The sequence below is a fragment of the Melanotaenia boesemani genome, chromosome 13 (genome assembly GCF_017639745.1).
Source record: "Melanotaenia boesemani isolate fMelBoe1 chromosome 13, fMelBoe1.pri, whole genome shotgun sequence".
Taxonomy (NCBI): domain Eukaryota; kingdom Metazoa; phylum Chordata; class Actinopteri; order Atheriniformes; family Melanotaeniidae; genus Melanotaenia; species Melanotaenia boesemani.
The window spans coordinates 27232415-27244199 of record NC_055694.1 but is presented as its reverse complement, the minus strand read 5'-3'; the positions used below and the strand labels follow the sequence as shown (position 1 = coordinate 27244199).

Genomic DNA, 11785 nt, shown 5'->3' with positions numbered 1-11785 from the left:
ATTTATGATGATGATTTATGAATAATATCAATTTTTGAAATTCTTGCTTATTGGAAACTTGCTTTAAAAATAAGAATGATATTAACAATTTTACAAAACATTTCAAAATCTGTTTACGGATTAGTTACATGAGTGACAAAATCTGGCAACCCGGTTAGTGTAGTCACCGGTGTAAATTCATTCAGTCTCTTTAGACAGGCAGCGTGGAAAGATGGTGCTCGATCTTGACCTGTTTCGGACAGACAAAGGCGGTGATCCAGAAATCATCCGTGAAACTCAGAGAAAGAGGTTTAAAGATGTGACGCTGGTTGATAAGTTGGTCGCCGCAGACACAGAATGGAGAAAATGTAAGCGTCTGTACATCTCTGTTGTTTGAGTATTAGCAACCAACGTTAGCGCCGTGGCTAAAAATGCTAAAGTTAGCGTATCTGTCAACAGAGGAACAGGACCTTACGCACAATACCAGGATGTTGAAGGGTTTTTTCCTTTTACAAAACATGAATGTTTCTAATGACGTTAAGCAACTTAAATCCAAAGTCGAAATGGTTTTCGAGTGTTCCTCAGCAGGAAGAGAGACCACGAAATGAGGCTAATGTTAGCTAAACTAGCATAGTTCCGCACATTTAAATTAGCCATATGGTTACCCTTTATCTAACAAATAAATGTTATTTAATATCTGGTTTCTGACAGCTCGAATTTTAGTTTACCAAGCATGATGTTGCTGATAGATGAATATAAAACTGCGGGTAATGCTGTGTTAGCTTAGCAGTGCCGGGTGATAATGTGCAATCTGATGCAATCCCAGCAAGCAACATGTCAAGTCAACCTCGCCCTGCAGTGTAGCTACAGATCATATCGTCATGGTCCAGCATGTTGGCGTTAAATCTCAATATTCTGTTTCAACCGTATCAGTGGAAAATCACAACTTCTTTATATATGTGTCACTCATTTTGTTACATGAGATTTGGCTGGTGATAGTCTTCTCACACACGCATTCGCATATTGCTCTAACTGATGTATTTCCCCCCTGACAGGCCGCTTCACTGCAGACAACCTGAACAAAGCAAAGAACCTTTGCAGCAAGAGCATTGGGGAGAAAATGAAGGTACATATGCATCAGCAAATCTCAATTGGATAGGTCACTCTACTCATTCTCTTTGGTTGGATTTAAAAGAGAAAAACTTTTGAATGTGTAGACTTAACAGCCTTTTTTGTTGGTAATGCAGAAGAAGGAGCCAGTTGGGGAAGATGAGTCTGTACCAGAAGAAGCACAAAATCTGGAGTCCCTAACACCTGAAACACTCTCAGTATGAGTAACAGTCCTCTATGTTTTAACATCTTTGCATGTTGTCTAAGAAATGCTTTGCCTTTGCTGCATCTTACCTGTTTTGTTTGTTTGTTGTTGTGTTTTTTTTTTTTGGGTGGGGGGGTTCAGGCCCTGACAGTTACGCAGATCAAAAAGGTGCGTTTACTTGTGGATGAGGCAGTGGATACAACTGACAAGGAGAGGATAAGGCTGGAAGCAGAGCGCTTCGAGTACCTGAGGGAGATTGGCAACCTCCTGCACCCATCTGTACCGATTAGCAATGATGAGGTAGGTAGTTTGGTACAGACCCATCTGGTTAATGCAGCAGTTTCATTTTATGGTTGTGACAGGAACTGCAAATTTGTTGCACCATAATGTCGGTTAGCCAGCAGCAAGCAAACCACACAAACAAGGTGTCATATGAAAACAGAGACTCTTCTGTTTACAAAGATGTCTGTCTAATCACAGTGTGACAAAATCTTCACAAGCTTGCAGCCAAAGACATAAATCCTGTCTTACCTTTACCGTTTTGTGCTCAAAAGTTTTAGTAAAGCTCATAAAAACTCTGCTAATATGTTCCCATATGACTCTGCCTTTGCTTGAAATGATTCATGAAGTTCAAGGTAGTTTCATGGAGATGAAGGAAGTTTTATAGTATAAGTATTAACTCTTCATATGATATACTATCTTGGGCTTATTTTCTTTCTGGATCATTGTGGTGTGGCTAAGAGGAATTTGGGGCTATCCCTCGATTCTCCTGACTCTGATGATTGGTAGAGGTGTTGATCATCGACGTCAGCTGATGGCTTCCTGAGATATTTACCTCTGCAGCACCTCAACTATTTTTAGCTTAAATATTTGCAAGTAAATATTAATTTGCAAGTAATTTCTTTATTTATATATCACCTTTCAAGCACAGCTGCAACTTCACATAAAAGAAAGAAGAAAAATAATTTAAACAATGAATGGGTAAAAAAAAATGTTATTTGGGAAATTGTGTACTTGTGGTTGTGCTGCCTTTTTTTTATTGAGTTAAAACAAACAAAATAAAAAAACACAGTTAAAAAATAAAATAAATTGAGAAAGTAACTGTATCCTAGATAAACTTGGCTGCTATCCTCTGGTTTGACTGAAAGTAATGTGGTTTTCTTTTGGAAGCAACAACCAACTGTTTTCCAGTTGAATTCACTCTGACACAGAAACACATCATTCTGACACTTCTGTAGTAATCTCACATGTCTTAACTTTCTTTTGAGACCAGGATTATATATAAAGCCCTTGTAGATATACTTTATTTACTTTGGGTATGTCGTTTTGGACACGAGACAGAGTTAAAGTCTATTGCAACTTTTACTTGGCAAAACTGGGGCCCGCATATATTTTGTCCATAATAGTAATAATAATGATAATAGATTATTTACATAGCACTTAAATTAAAAAATAGTTATTTATTCTCTCCACATCCAGGATTCAGGAAAATTTTGGTCACTCACATAATGTCCCCTTCCAGTATATTTACGTATATTTTGCCATTTTGTTTGACACGAGTCATCATTCAGGAACGAATTTGGCAAACAAGATGCAGATTAAAACTTAATGTTCAGCTACTTCTGACTGTGTTTGCTTTTGCTCCTGTCAGGATGCAGACAACAAGGTGGAGCGTACCTGGGGTGACTGCAGCGTGCAGAAGAAGTACTCCCACGTTGACCTGGTGGTTATGATTGACGGTTTTGATGGCGAGAGAGGTGCTATTGTTGCTGGGAGCAGAGGTTATTTTCTGAAGGTTTGTTCAAACACACAAACAGGTTAACTGTTGCAAGCAAGCACAAACAGGCCAAAATTCCTCTGCTCTTCCTCCTGCATGTAAAAATAGCTTACTGAATCTACACAGACACACACCTCAAATAGGAATGATGAACACATTGTATGTCCTGGCCTGTAAAGTTTGAAACTGGTTTTGTAAGTGGTGTCCTCCCTTGTCTTGTCAGGGTCCACTGGTGTTCCTGGAGCAGGCTTTGATCAACTTTGCCCTCAGGGTTCTGCACAGCAAGAACTACACTATGTTGTACACACCCTTCTTCATGAGGAAGGAGGTGATGCAGGAGGTGGCCCAGCTCAGTCAGTTTGATGAAGAGCTTTACAAGGTACGCAGACCTTTACTTCATTCCTTGACTTTTGTTTTTGTACAAGAACTTAGGTGGTAATGGGTTTTCTGTCCTGCTGAGTGTTGCAATAAGGAGCCGTAGAAGAATGAGGTTTGTATTATTTAAAGAAGCTAAATACCAGTTATATTACAAGAATGAGCCTGGAGTGAAATATTCAGGTCTGTACAGTATTTTGTCCTGTTCTGTAGTTGCAGTGGCGCCCTCTAGAGGTACAAAACAAGGCATGTTGTAGAGAGGAACGTTAAGACTTTTAAATATTGTGTTTATATGAGCTGCTGAGAACGATGCAGTTCATGTCCGTTATTAAACCAACATGATTAAATAGAATAGCTTAACCCATGAAACGTGATTCGCTGGTATTGTAAACAATGTCTCAGAAAGTGTGTAACTCTTGGGGGGGGGTAAATTGTGATCAATAGCTTACTCTTTAGGTGATCTACGGAAAATTTCCAGGCATTTATATTCTGTCCAGGAGTTTTTTCACACATTACATATGTAGTGTTTATTCTGAGACTTTAAATGGTAAATCCACAATAACATATCCATGATAACACCATTATTTATTACATTTTCACGATTTAATAACAGGTGGCTTTCACTACCATGTTGCTAAGACCTCTATTTTGACCCAGAAATTATAAAGTCACTTCCTGTCAAACTTTTGACCAATTTGACAGCTTAAATTGACGGTAACATTGAATCAGGAGCAGCCAAAGACCAACAAGTGACAAGAAAGTTAAATGTCAGTCTGAAAAGATCAGAAATATTAGTCTTCTATGGCCTCAATAAAGCAGAGAGGATGTTTTTGACACACGGTGTTGCCAGAAATGAGCTGAGTTAGTTTTGGGAGGATAGTTTTTAAATAGAAGAGTAAATAAATATAAAAGCCAAAGAAAAATGCCTGGAGTAAAACTGTAAGTATGTAAAGAGTTTCTGTTGTGTGTTCTGTTTCTGTTAACACTCATATCAGACCTCCCATGCTGGGAGAACTTGTCACTTCATTCGTTGGTCCCAGACATATATCTAATAAAACAGTCATCATGTCTGAATTCTGGCAGGATCCAAATCAACATTTTGATGTTTTCCTACAGCTCCTGAGATTTTGTAAACTCTTAAACTCCTCACGTTTCCTTCAGGTCATCGGTAAGGGCAGTGAGAAGTCAGACGACAGCTCCATAGATGAGAAATACCTCATTGCCACCTCTGAGCAGCCCATCGCAGCCTTCTTGAGAGAGGAGTGGCTGAAACCTGAGGACCTGCCCATTCGCTACGCTGGTTTCTCCACCTGCTTCAGACAGGAAGTGGGCTCCCATGGACGAGACACCCGGGGGATCTTCAGGGTGCACCAGTTTGAAAAGGTCAGTAAAACAATTTTTATAATTATTCAGAAACTGCTTGTCAAACTCCTACTAAAGTAGGTTTGAGAGACTAGTGATGAGTAAGCAAGTAACTTTGTTTGAGACTAAAGCTACACAGTGATTTTAAACATCATGACTCTTCCTGTAAACTTACTAGTGATTTCACAGACTTTTGCTGTTGGAGTTACACCCAGATATTTCTCCTTGCAGATCGAGCAGTTTATCTATGCATCTCCACATGATGGCAAATCCTGGGAGATGTTTGATGAGATGATTGGAACAGCAGAAGAGTTCTACCAGTCACTAGGAATTCCTTATCGTATCGTCAACATCGTCTCCGGTAGGACCAACACACAATCCTCAGACCACATAATGCAGGGTTGTTAGAAGGTGCCTAATAAACAAAAAGCTCTGTCAGCGTCTTTAAGAGGTTTGTAATTAGGCGGCAGCGGATACCTTCCAGGAGTAGATATCATGGGATAACTTTGTCTTTAAAATATGCATAATGATGCTGCAGGACCTTTGTTATTCTTGCTCATTTCTTCTCTACATATGAGTCGAAACTTTGTCTTGCAATGTTTTGTCAAAGTAGCTCTACTTTGCAGGAATTAAGGGAAAATGTATACAACCATGTCATTTAATATAATTATAAACAACATAAGCATGATGTTTGCAAACTTTGTGCTTCCTTATCATCATCATCATTGCAGGCGCCCTAAATCATGCAGCCAGTAAAAAGCTGGATCTGGAAGCCTGGTTCCCAGGCTCTGGTGCCTTCAGAGAGCTTGTCTCCTGCTCAAACTGCACAGACTACCAGGCCAGACGTCTCCGCATCCGCTACGGACAGACCAAAAAGATGATGGACAAGGTGATACCAGTTAGCTTGTGATGCTATTATAGCCCAACCTGGTGTTGGGCAAACAAACCAGACTGATCCTGAGATTGTTTTCTGAGATTGTGCAGTAGGATATTTTTTGTCTTTATGAGCCCACACTTGAGAAAACTACTGAGTAAAGTAACCTTGAAGTATCTAAAGCATTCACAGATCTTCTTAAATAAATAACAGTGCAGTCCAAACATTCCTCCTCCAAGCTTTTGCTTATGATATTCCCTGCAACGCTAACTCATTACTTTGGCATAGCCAAAATTGAGGTAAATGAGTGAGATAAAACAGTTTGTCTGATTCTGAGCTGCTCCTATCTCCCACTATTTTCTTTAAAGCCACACTACTGAACTTTTGCAGATTTTCTCAGTGAGGTGTCCCATACAGCAACTAATTCAGCATCCACTGTGCATCCTGTCTCTTCTCTGAGCTCTCCAGACAGTAAAAGTCCTCCAGTAGTACGTTTCATTGATGAATCAGCCAGTGTGTTGATTTCCATTTGCTGGTGTGACGGGATGTAGTACTGTTTCTCATGCTCCGAACCTTGCAGGGCAATGACAGTGCCAGGAATGTGCATAATAAATATACTTTGACCGTCAAAACAAGCCAGAAACATGTTTTTAACCCTGTGTGGCTGTTTGCTTGGTATGGTAGAGTGAGATAATGCTAGGAGAAAACTAACTTTTAACCTGCAACAGTGACAGTAGAGATCATGTCAGGTCTTTTTTCAGACTGATAACATTCATACTTTCTCCTCAATACGATCAAACAGGTATAAAAGTCGTATGGCTGTTTTCTTAAAAAACAAACAACTGCTCTTGGCACACTTCTATCAATTGTCTATGATTTTTCTTTCTGTTGATTTGGCATACTGTTGCAAGAAAATTGTGACCCTGTAAAGACTATTATACCAGGTCTTCTCTCAGTAGGACATGTCCAGAAAACCTCAACGGGAGGTGATCTGGATGCATGAATGACCTCAGCTGACTTTTCAGTACAGGGGAGCAGTGCCAAGCTCTCTCTAGGTGCATCAGCTCCTTCACCTGATCTCTAAGGCTGAGCCCAGCCACTCCTTAAAGATGCTAATTTCAGCCATTTAAATCAACATTTCGGTCACCGCTCAAATTTCATGACTGTAGGTGAAGGTTGGAACGTAGATCAGGTCTCTCTTTACATCTTAATCTTTGCTTCCCTGCTGCTCACTCAGGGTTGGATATCTTTCAAATCAGACTGTAAGAGTAGAAAATCAAGATCTCTGTGCAGGTTATATTAACACCATTCAAGAGTTTCAGAGCTAGTCGTGCAGTTTACATGTTTTGCTTGGAGGCAGAGAAGCTTCACTCCACTTCACTGGTAGTAAATTTATCATTTCTTTAACCAAGCTCTGAACACACTTCCCTTTTTCTCTTTGCTTCCTGCAGGCAGAGTTTGTACACATGTTGAACGCTACTATGTGCGCCACCACACGTGTGATGTGTGCTATCCTGGAGAACTACCAGACAGAAGAAGGCATCATTGTGCCAGAGAAGCTCAGGGAGTTCATGCCTCCTGGTAAGATGTACTAAGTGTTACACACCTGGTTGTTGACTTTGATTGGTTGCATTGCAACAGTCTGTTTTGATAGAAAATGGATCGCACTTCCATGAACGAGTATGTGATATTGTAGCATGACATCAATCAATCAGACTTTATTTATAAGTCTTTATATATTAGCACTTTTCATAAAATTAGTATGACTGTGTGCTTTACAGAAATAACAGAAGTAGAGAAAAGCTAAAAAGTTTCTCTCTCTCTCTTGGTTTCTTACACGTACACAAGCAGACAGAAATATTCTGAGACCAAAGTAAAACAATTGAAAAGACAAAGCGCTATCATTGAGAAAAAAAAACAGATGTGGTGAATAAAATAAAAATAAATTCCTTAAGACAGACTAAAATAGGATCAAATAAATAAAATATGGCAAATAAATACGATGAAGAAATTTCACAAAGCATAAAATAGAATCAAATACTTTATAAAGCCAAATTAAGATGAAAGAAAATACCAGTTAAAACAAAAGTCAGGTTAAAAACGGAGGGTTTAAGTTTGGTTTTACAACTGTTTTCAGAAAGGTTGTTCCACAAATGTGCATCAATGCGAATGTGCTCTTCCCATGGATTTCAGTTCTAACTTTAAGAACTGTTAAAAGACTGAAATTTTAAACAAAGCGGTTCGCTCTGCTCGTAGGACTATTGGCTGTGACCTACCGGTCCTAGAGGTCACCTACAAATCCAGACTTTTAACCAGAGCTTTGCAGATCATCAGGGATCCCTCTGGCCACCCTGCTTCCGAGATGTTTAACCTCCTCCCCTCAGGGAAAAGATATCGCTCTGTTAAATGCACTGCATCTCGCCATGCTAACAGCTTTTTTCCACAAGCTGTGGAGACTTTGAACAATGCACCTTAAATACCTCAAACAAGCACCTTATTGTATTGCTTTTTTTGCCTTTTTATTGCTATTTATTTATACAGGGTTTTGTTGTTTTATTATATTACTGGCATCTATGTGTTCTTATGATCTATCCACGTGTGTCTATTTAGGCTTGTGTTTTTTATGTTTCGTCTGTTTATATGTGGACAATGCTTGAGCTTCTTGCAACTGTTTTCCAATGTGGTTTTTTTATACTGCAAATAGCAAATAAACTGAACTGAACTGAACTGTGAAGACCAGAGGGTTGTAACAGGATCATAACGTAAAAGCAGCTCAAGTTAAATACTTCAGACAAGGGCCTTTAAGAGCCTTAAAAACCAGTAAAAGAATCTTTAAATTTATTCTGAAACTGACAGGAAACCTATTCAGAGACTTTAAAACTGGTGTTATATGTGCTCTCTTTCTGGTCCGGGTCAGAACCTGTTCGTCTGCGTTCTGGAGGAGCTGTAGGGGGACGATGACCAGAAAGTCAATTCTGGAAATTAAAGAAAAGCTTTTAACTTCTAAAGTAGCTGAAGTTACTAACTCTAGATACTGATCTCACGTAGAAGAAGCCCTGCACTCCGCTTTGCTCATTAAATCCGTAAATATTTTTTCTCCATATTACAAATTGTAATTAGAATTAAAGAGTGAAAACTGTTTTCAAAACATGTTGATGAACATTTTAATGAGGCAATGCACAGGAAACATACATTTTTCCTGAGGACTTGTTTGCAAGTGAAACCAAGAGTTTTTGAGCTGTGTGATGAGGTGAAACGTGCTGTATCGTTGGGAAAGGCTTGGAAAATTAGCAGATTTCAAGCTGCTTAGAGTTGCCTGGGCCCTGAGGATCCGGACGTGTTTGAACACGTATCAACCTGGTGCAGCTTTTGCTTTCTTGAAGTGTTCAGGTCACATCAGCATTTTCAAGACACTTACTGGTATACTGTTTTCTAGAAAACATTTTCGTTAGAGAACTGAGCCTCGGGCTCTTGAACATAATGTCGTTTCCTCACCATGTTCCCCATGTAGCACACTAGATGTTTAGCTGCTAACAGGACACAAGCTTCTCAACTAACATCCTTGAAATGTTGACCATGAGAGCTGTAGACTAGTTACAGGGAAAACTCAATTCTTTTGAGTTTATACGAGTCACTCACCAAAGAAAATCACATATTTGAGTCACTGACTCCAGCGGTAGTTTTGCACCCTGTAGCTGAATTGCTGTTGCACAGTAATGACATGTTGTCTGGTCTCTTCTTTGCAGTTACCTAGTTAGCGGTAAAGGTGACGACACAGTTAACGAATTCATAGGGACAAAGAATTAGAGTCATGAGTCAGTAAAATGACTAAAGTTTTAAAGGATTAACGCTGCTCTTTACCACCAATCAGTCTGCTTATTTGCCTCAGGTCCAGGCCTTTTGTCTGTAATGTGAGATTGTGACTTTGACTTTGACCACCAGTTGTATCATATTTGATACACAAGTTTCTGAAACCTCTGCTTCACACATAAATAAAGGTTTCTTAAAATCCTGCTTCATACAATTTGACACATCTTATGCCTCCCAGTAGGTTTATTGATGTTACTGATGGTTATGCAACAGGTTATCCTATTTAGGAAAAGCAAAACAAAAAGGGGGTTGATTTTCTTTAAAGGTCCAAAAGAAGTTCACATTTGTGTTTTTCTTCTCACAGGGCTGACAGAGATCATTAAGTTTGTTAAGCCGGCCCCCATTGATCAGGAGATGTCTAAAAAGGCAAAGAAACAGCAGGACGGAGGGAAGAAGAAGAAGAAGCAAGAAGGAGATCAGAACCTCCCCAACGCCATGGAGACCATGTCTGTCAACGACTCATAGACTAGTAACACGTCACAGCCTCCCCAGATACAAACTGATGGAACAGAGCCTGATGCTGAATCGGTTCTGCTGCTTTTCTCAGACTGAAAATGATAAAGGTTAGAAAAACGACTCGATCTCCTTTTAAAGGCGATATTTATCTTATAATGAAGGATTGGCTCTGTCTCATCGATAAACATCTGAGCGGATGGTTTATTCATCTCATCCCCTCATTCACATAAAGCACACTGAAAAAGGGATGCGCTCGCCCCTCTGTCCACTACGTCTGTCACTTCCTCATATTTCAGCAACAGCGAGTCTAAAACCAGCAGGTAAAGATTTCCTCTACAGCCTGTCGATATATTCAGATAATCTTCAGTAAACCTCAAGCTTCACTTTCTTACTGGTCAGTAGTTTTTGTTACTGGTTCAAGGGAAAGAAGCCAATCAAATGTCATGTAGATGTTTATTTTTCCAGTGCAGTTTAAGTATGTTTGGTTTGATTACACCAACCTGCATCTGCTGTTTGATTACTTCCTGTCTGAAATGGTTCTGAAATCTTTACGAAAATGTAGAAAAACCACTTTGGGTACATTTAGGTGTGTTTACCGTCTGTTTTAGGCTTCTCATGTTTCTTCACCATCATCATTCACCATTGTTGCTTGGAGTCACTCGTGACCAAGACATTCTCTGTATGAACATGCTAATATGAAATATATATATATGAATGCGCATTAATGACGTGGCACTCGCTGTACAAAAATAAATACAGTTGAAATGGGTCTTGACTGCGTTTTAATGAGTCTTTGTGAGCAGTAGAAATGTGTCGTTTAGATACAAGAGAGATTGTTGTGGTGAATAAATGCTAAGATAAACCTTTTAATGAAAACCCCTTCGTAAAAAGTTTCACAAAGAAGGGTCTGGCAAGAAGACGAAACAGCCCTGCAATAATCAGGCAGGTCTGCGTTGTGGAGGCAAGTTAGTATTGTGTTGTATAAAGTTGTATAAAATATATTTATTTAGATAAAACATAAGTCAGCCAATTGTAATTTTATTTATTTTATATTAATATAATTTAACCGTTTATTTATATAGATTTAATATATAGATATAATTTAGTATTTTACCAATTATTTTACACAAATGTTTATAAATTAATGTAATATAATTTATACTATAAATATTAAAAATGTGTTGTACATGTGTATAGAATTTATTCACATGAACAATATATTTTACAAATTTGACATTTTATTATTTATATGAATATAATTTATGTAGTAAAAAATTAATTTACAAGAATGGTATAATTTATAATTTTACATTTTATTTTAACTTTTATAAAAAAAAATATATGCGTATGTCATTTATTTTCAAAAATAGATTACAGTTTAACATATTTTACATTTTTTTACAAATGCATAGGTATAATTTATACTGAAATTTTATAGCTAAAATCAAAGTGGAACAAAGTTCTACAATGTGCACATAAAATTAAAACTATTTAACTGAAAATCTGAAAATGACAAGATTTTAAAACTTTACAATAAACTAAAATCAGATCGTCATTTCGTGCTAAATTACATGTAAATATACTTATTTAATTTAAAAGATTGTATAATTTATCATTTTGCATATTATTTTCTCTTTATTTAAATGTTTTAAATGTTTTGTATTCAGGTTGGACAATACCAACATTTTTCCTCTCGATACAATGCCATTACTTTTTGGTACTTTTTTATTGATACTGATACTGATATCAATGATTCTCGACCCTTAAAGGAAAATCA

At 38.0% G+C, this 11785-nt stretch overlaps 1 protein-coding gene across 1 annotated transcript; it reads left to right on the top strand.

Annotated features, from left to right (window-relative positions):
• Positions 1 to 176: 176 nt before the first annotated feature.
• sars1 (seryl-tRNA synthetase 1) lies at positions 177 to 10777 on the top strand. Its single transcript, XM_042003805.1, has 11 exons — positions 177 to 347; positions 1035 to 1105; positions 1227 to 1307; positions 1436 to 1594; positions 2946 to 3089; positions 3295 to 3450; positions 4608 to 4829; positions 5040 to 5169; positions 5540 to 5697; positions 7134 to 7263; positions 9857 to 10777. The coding sequence occupies exons 1-11, from the start codon at positions 212 to 214 to the stop codon at positions 10015 to 10017; spliced, it is 1548 nt and encodes a 515-aa protein (XP_041859739.1). The 5' UTR covers positions 177 to 211; the 3' UTR covers positions 10018 to 10777.
• The last annotated feature ends 1008 nt before the right edge of the window (positions 10778 to 11785 follow it).

What these genes read in the sequence shown, in the direction of transcription:
- sars1 (XM_042003805.1), top strand. Translation starts at nt 212, where the DNA reads ATGGTGCTCGATCTTGACCTGTTTCGGACAGACAAAGGCGGTGATCCA. An exon ending in GCAGAGGTTATTTTCTGAAG is followed by an intron (nt 3,090 to 3,294) that starts GTTTGTTCAAAC and finishes TTGTCTTGTCAG; the next exon opens with GGTCCACTGGTGTTCCTGGA. An exon ending in TATCGTCAACATCGTCTCCG is followed by an intron (nt 5,170 to 5,539) that starts GTAGGACCAACA and finishes TCATCATTGCAG; the next exon opens with GCGCCCTAAATCATGCAGCC.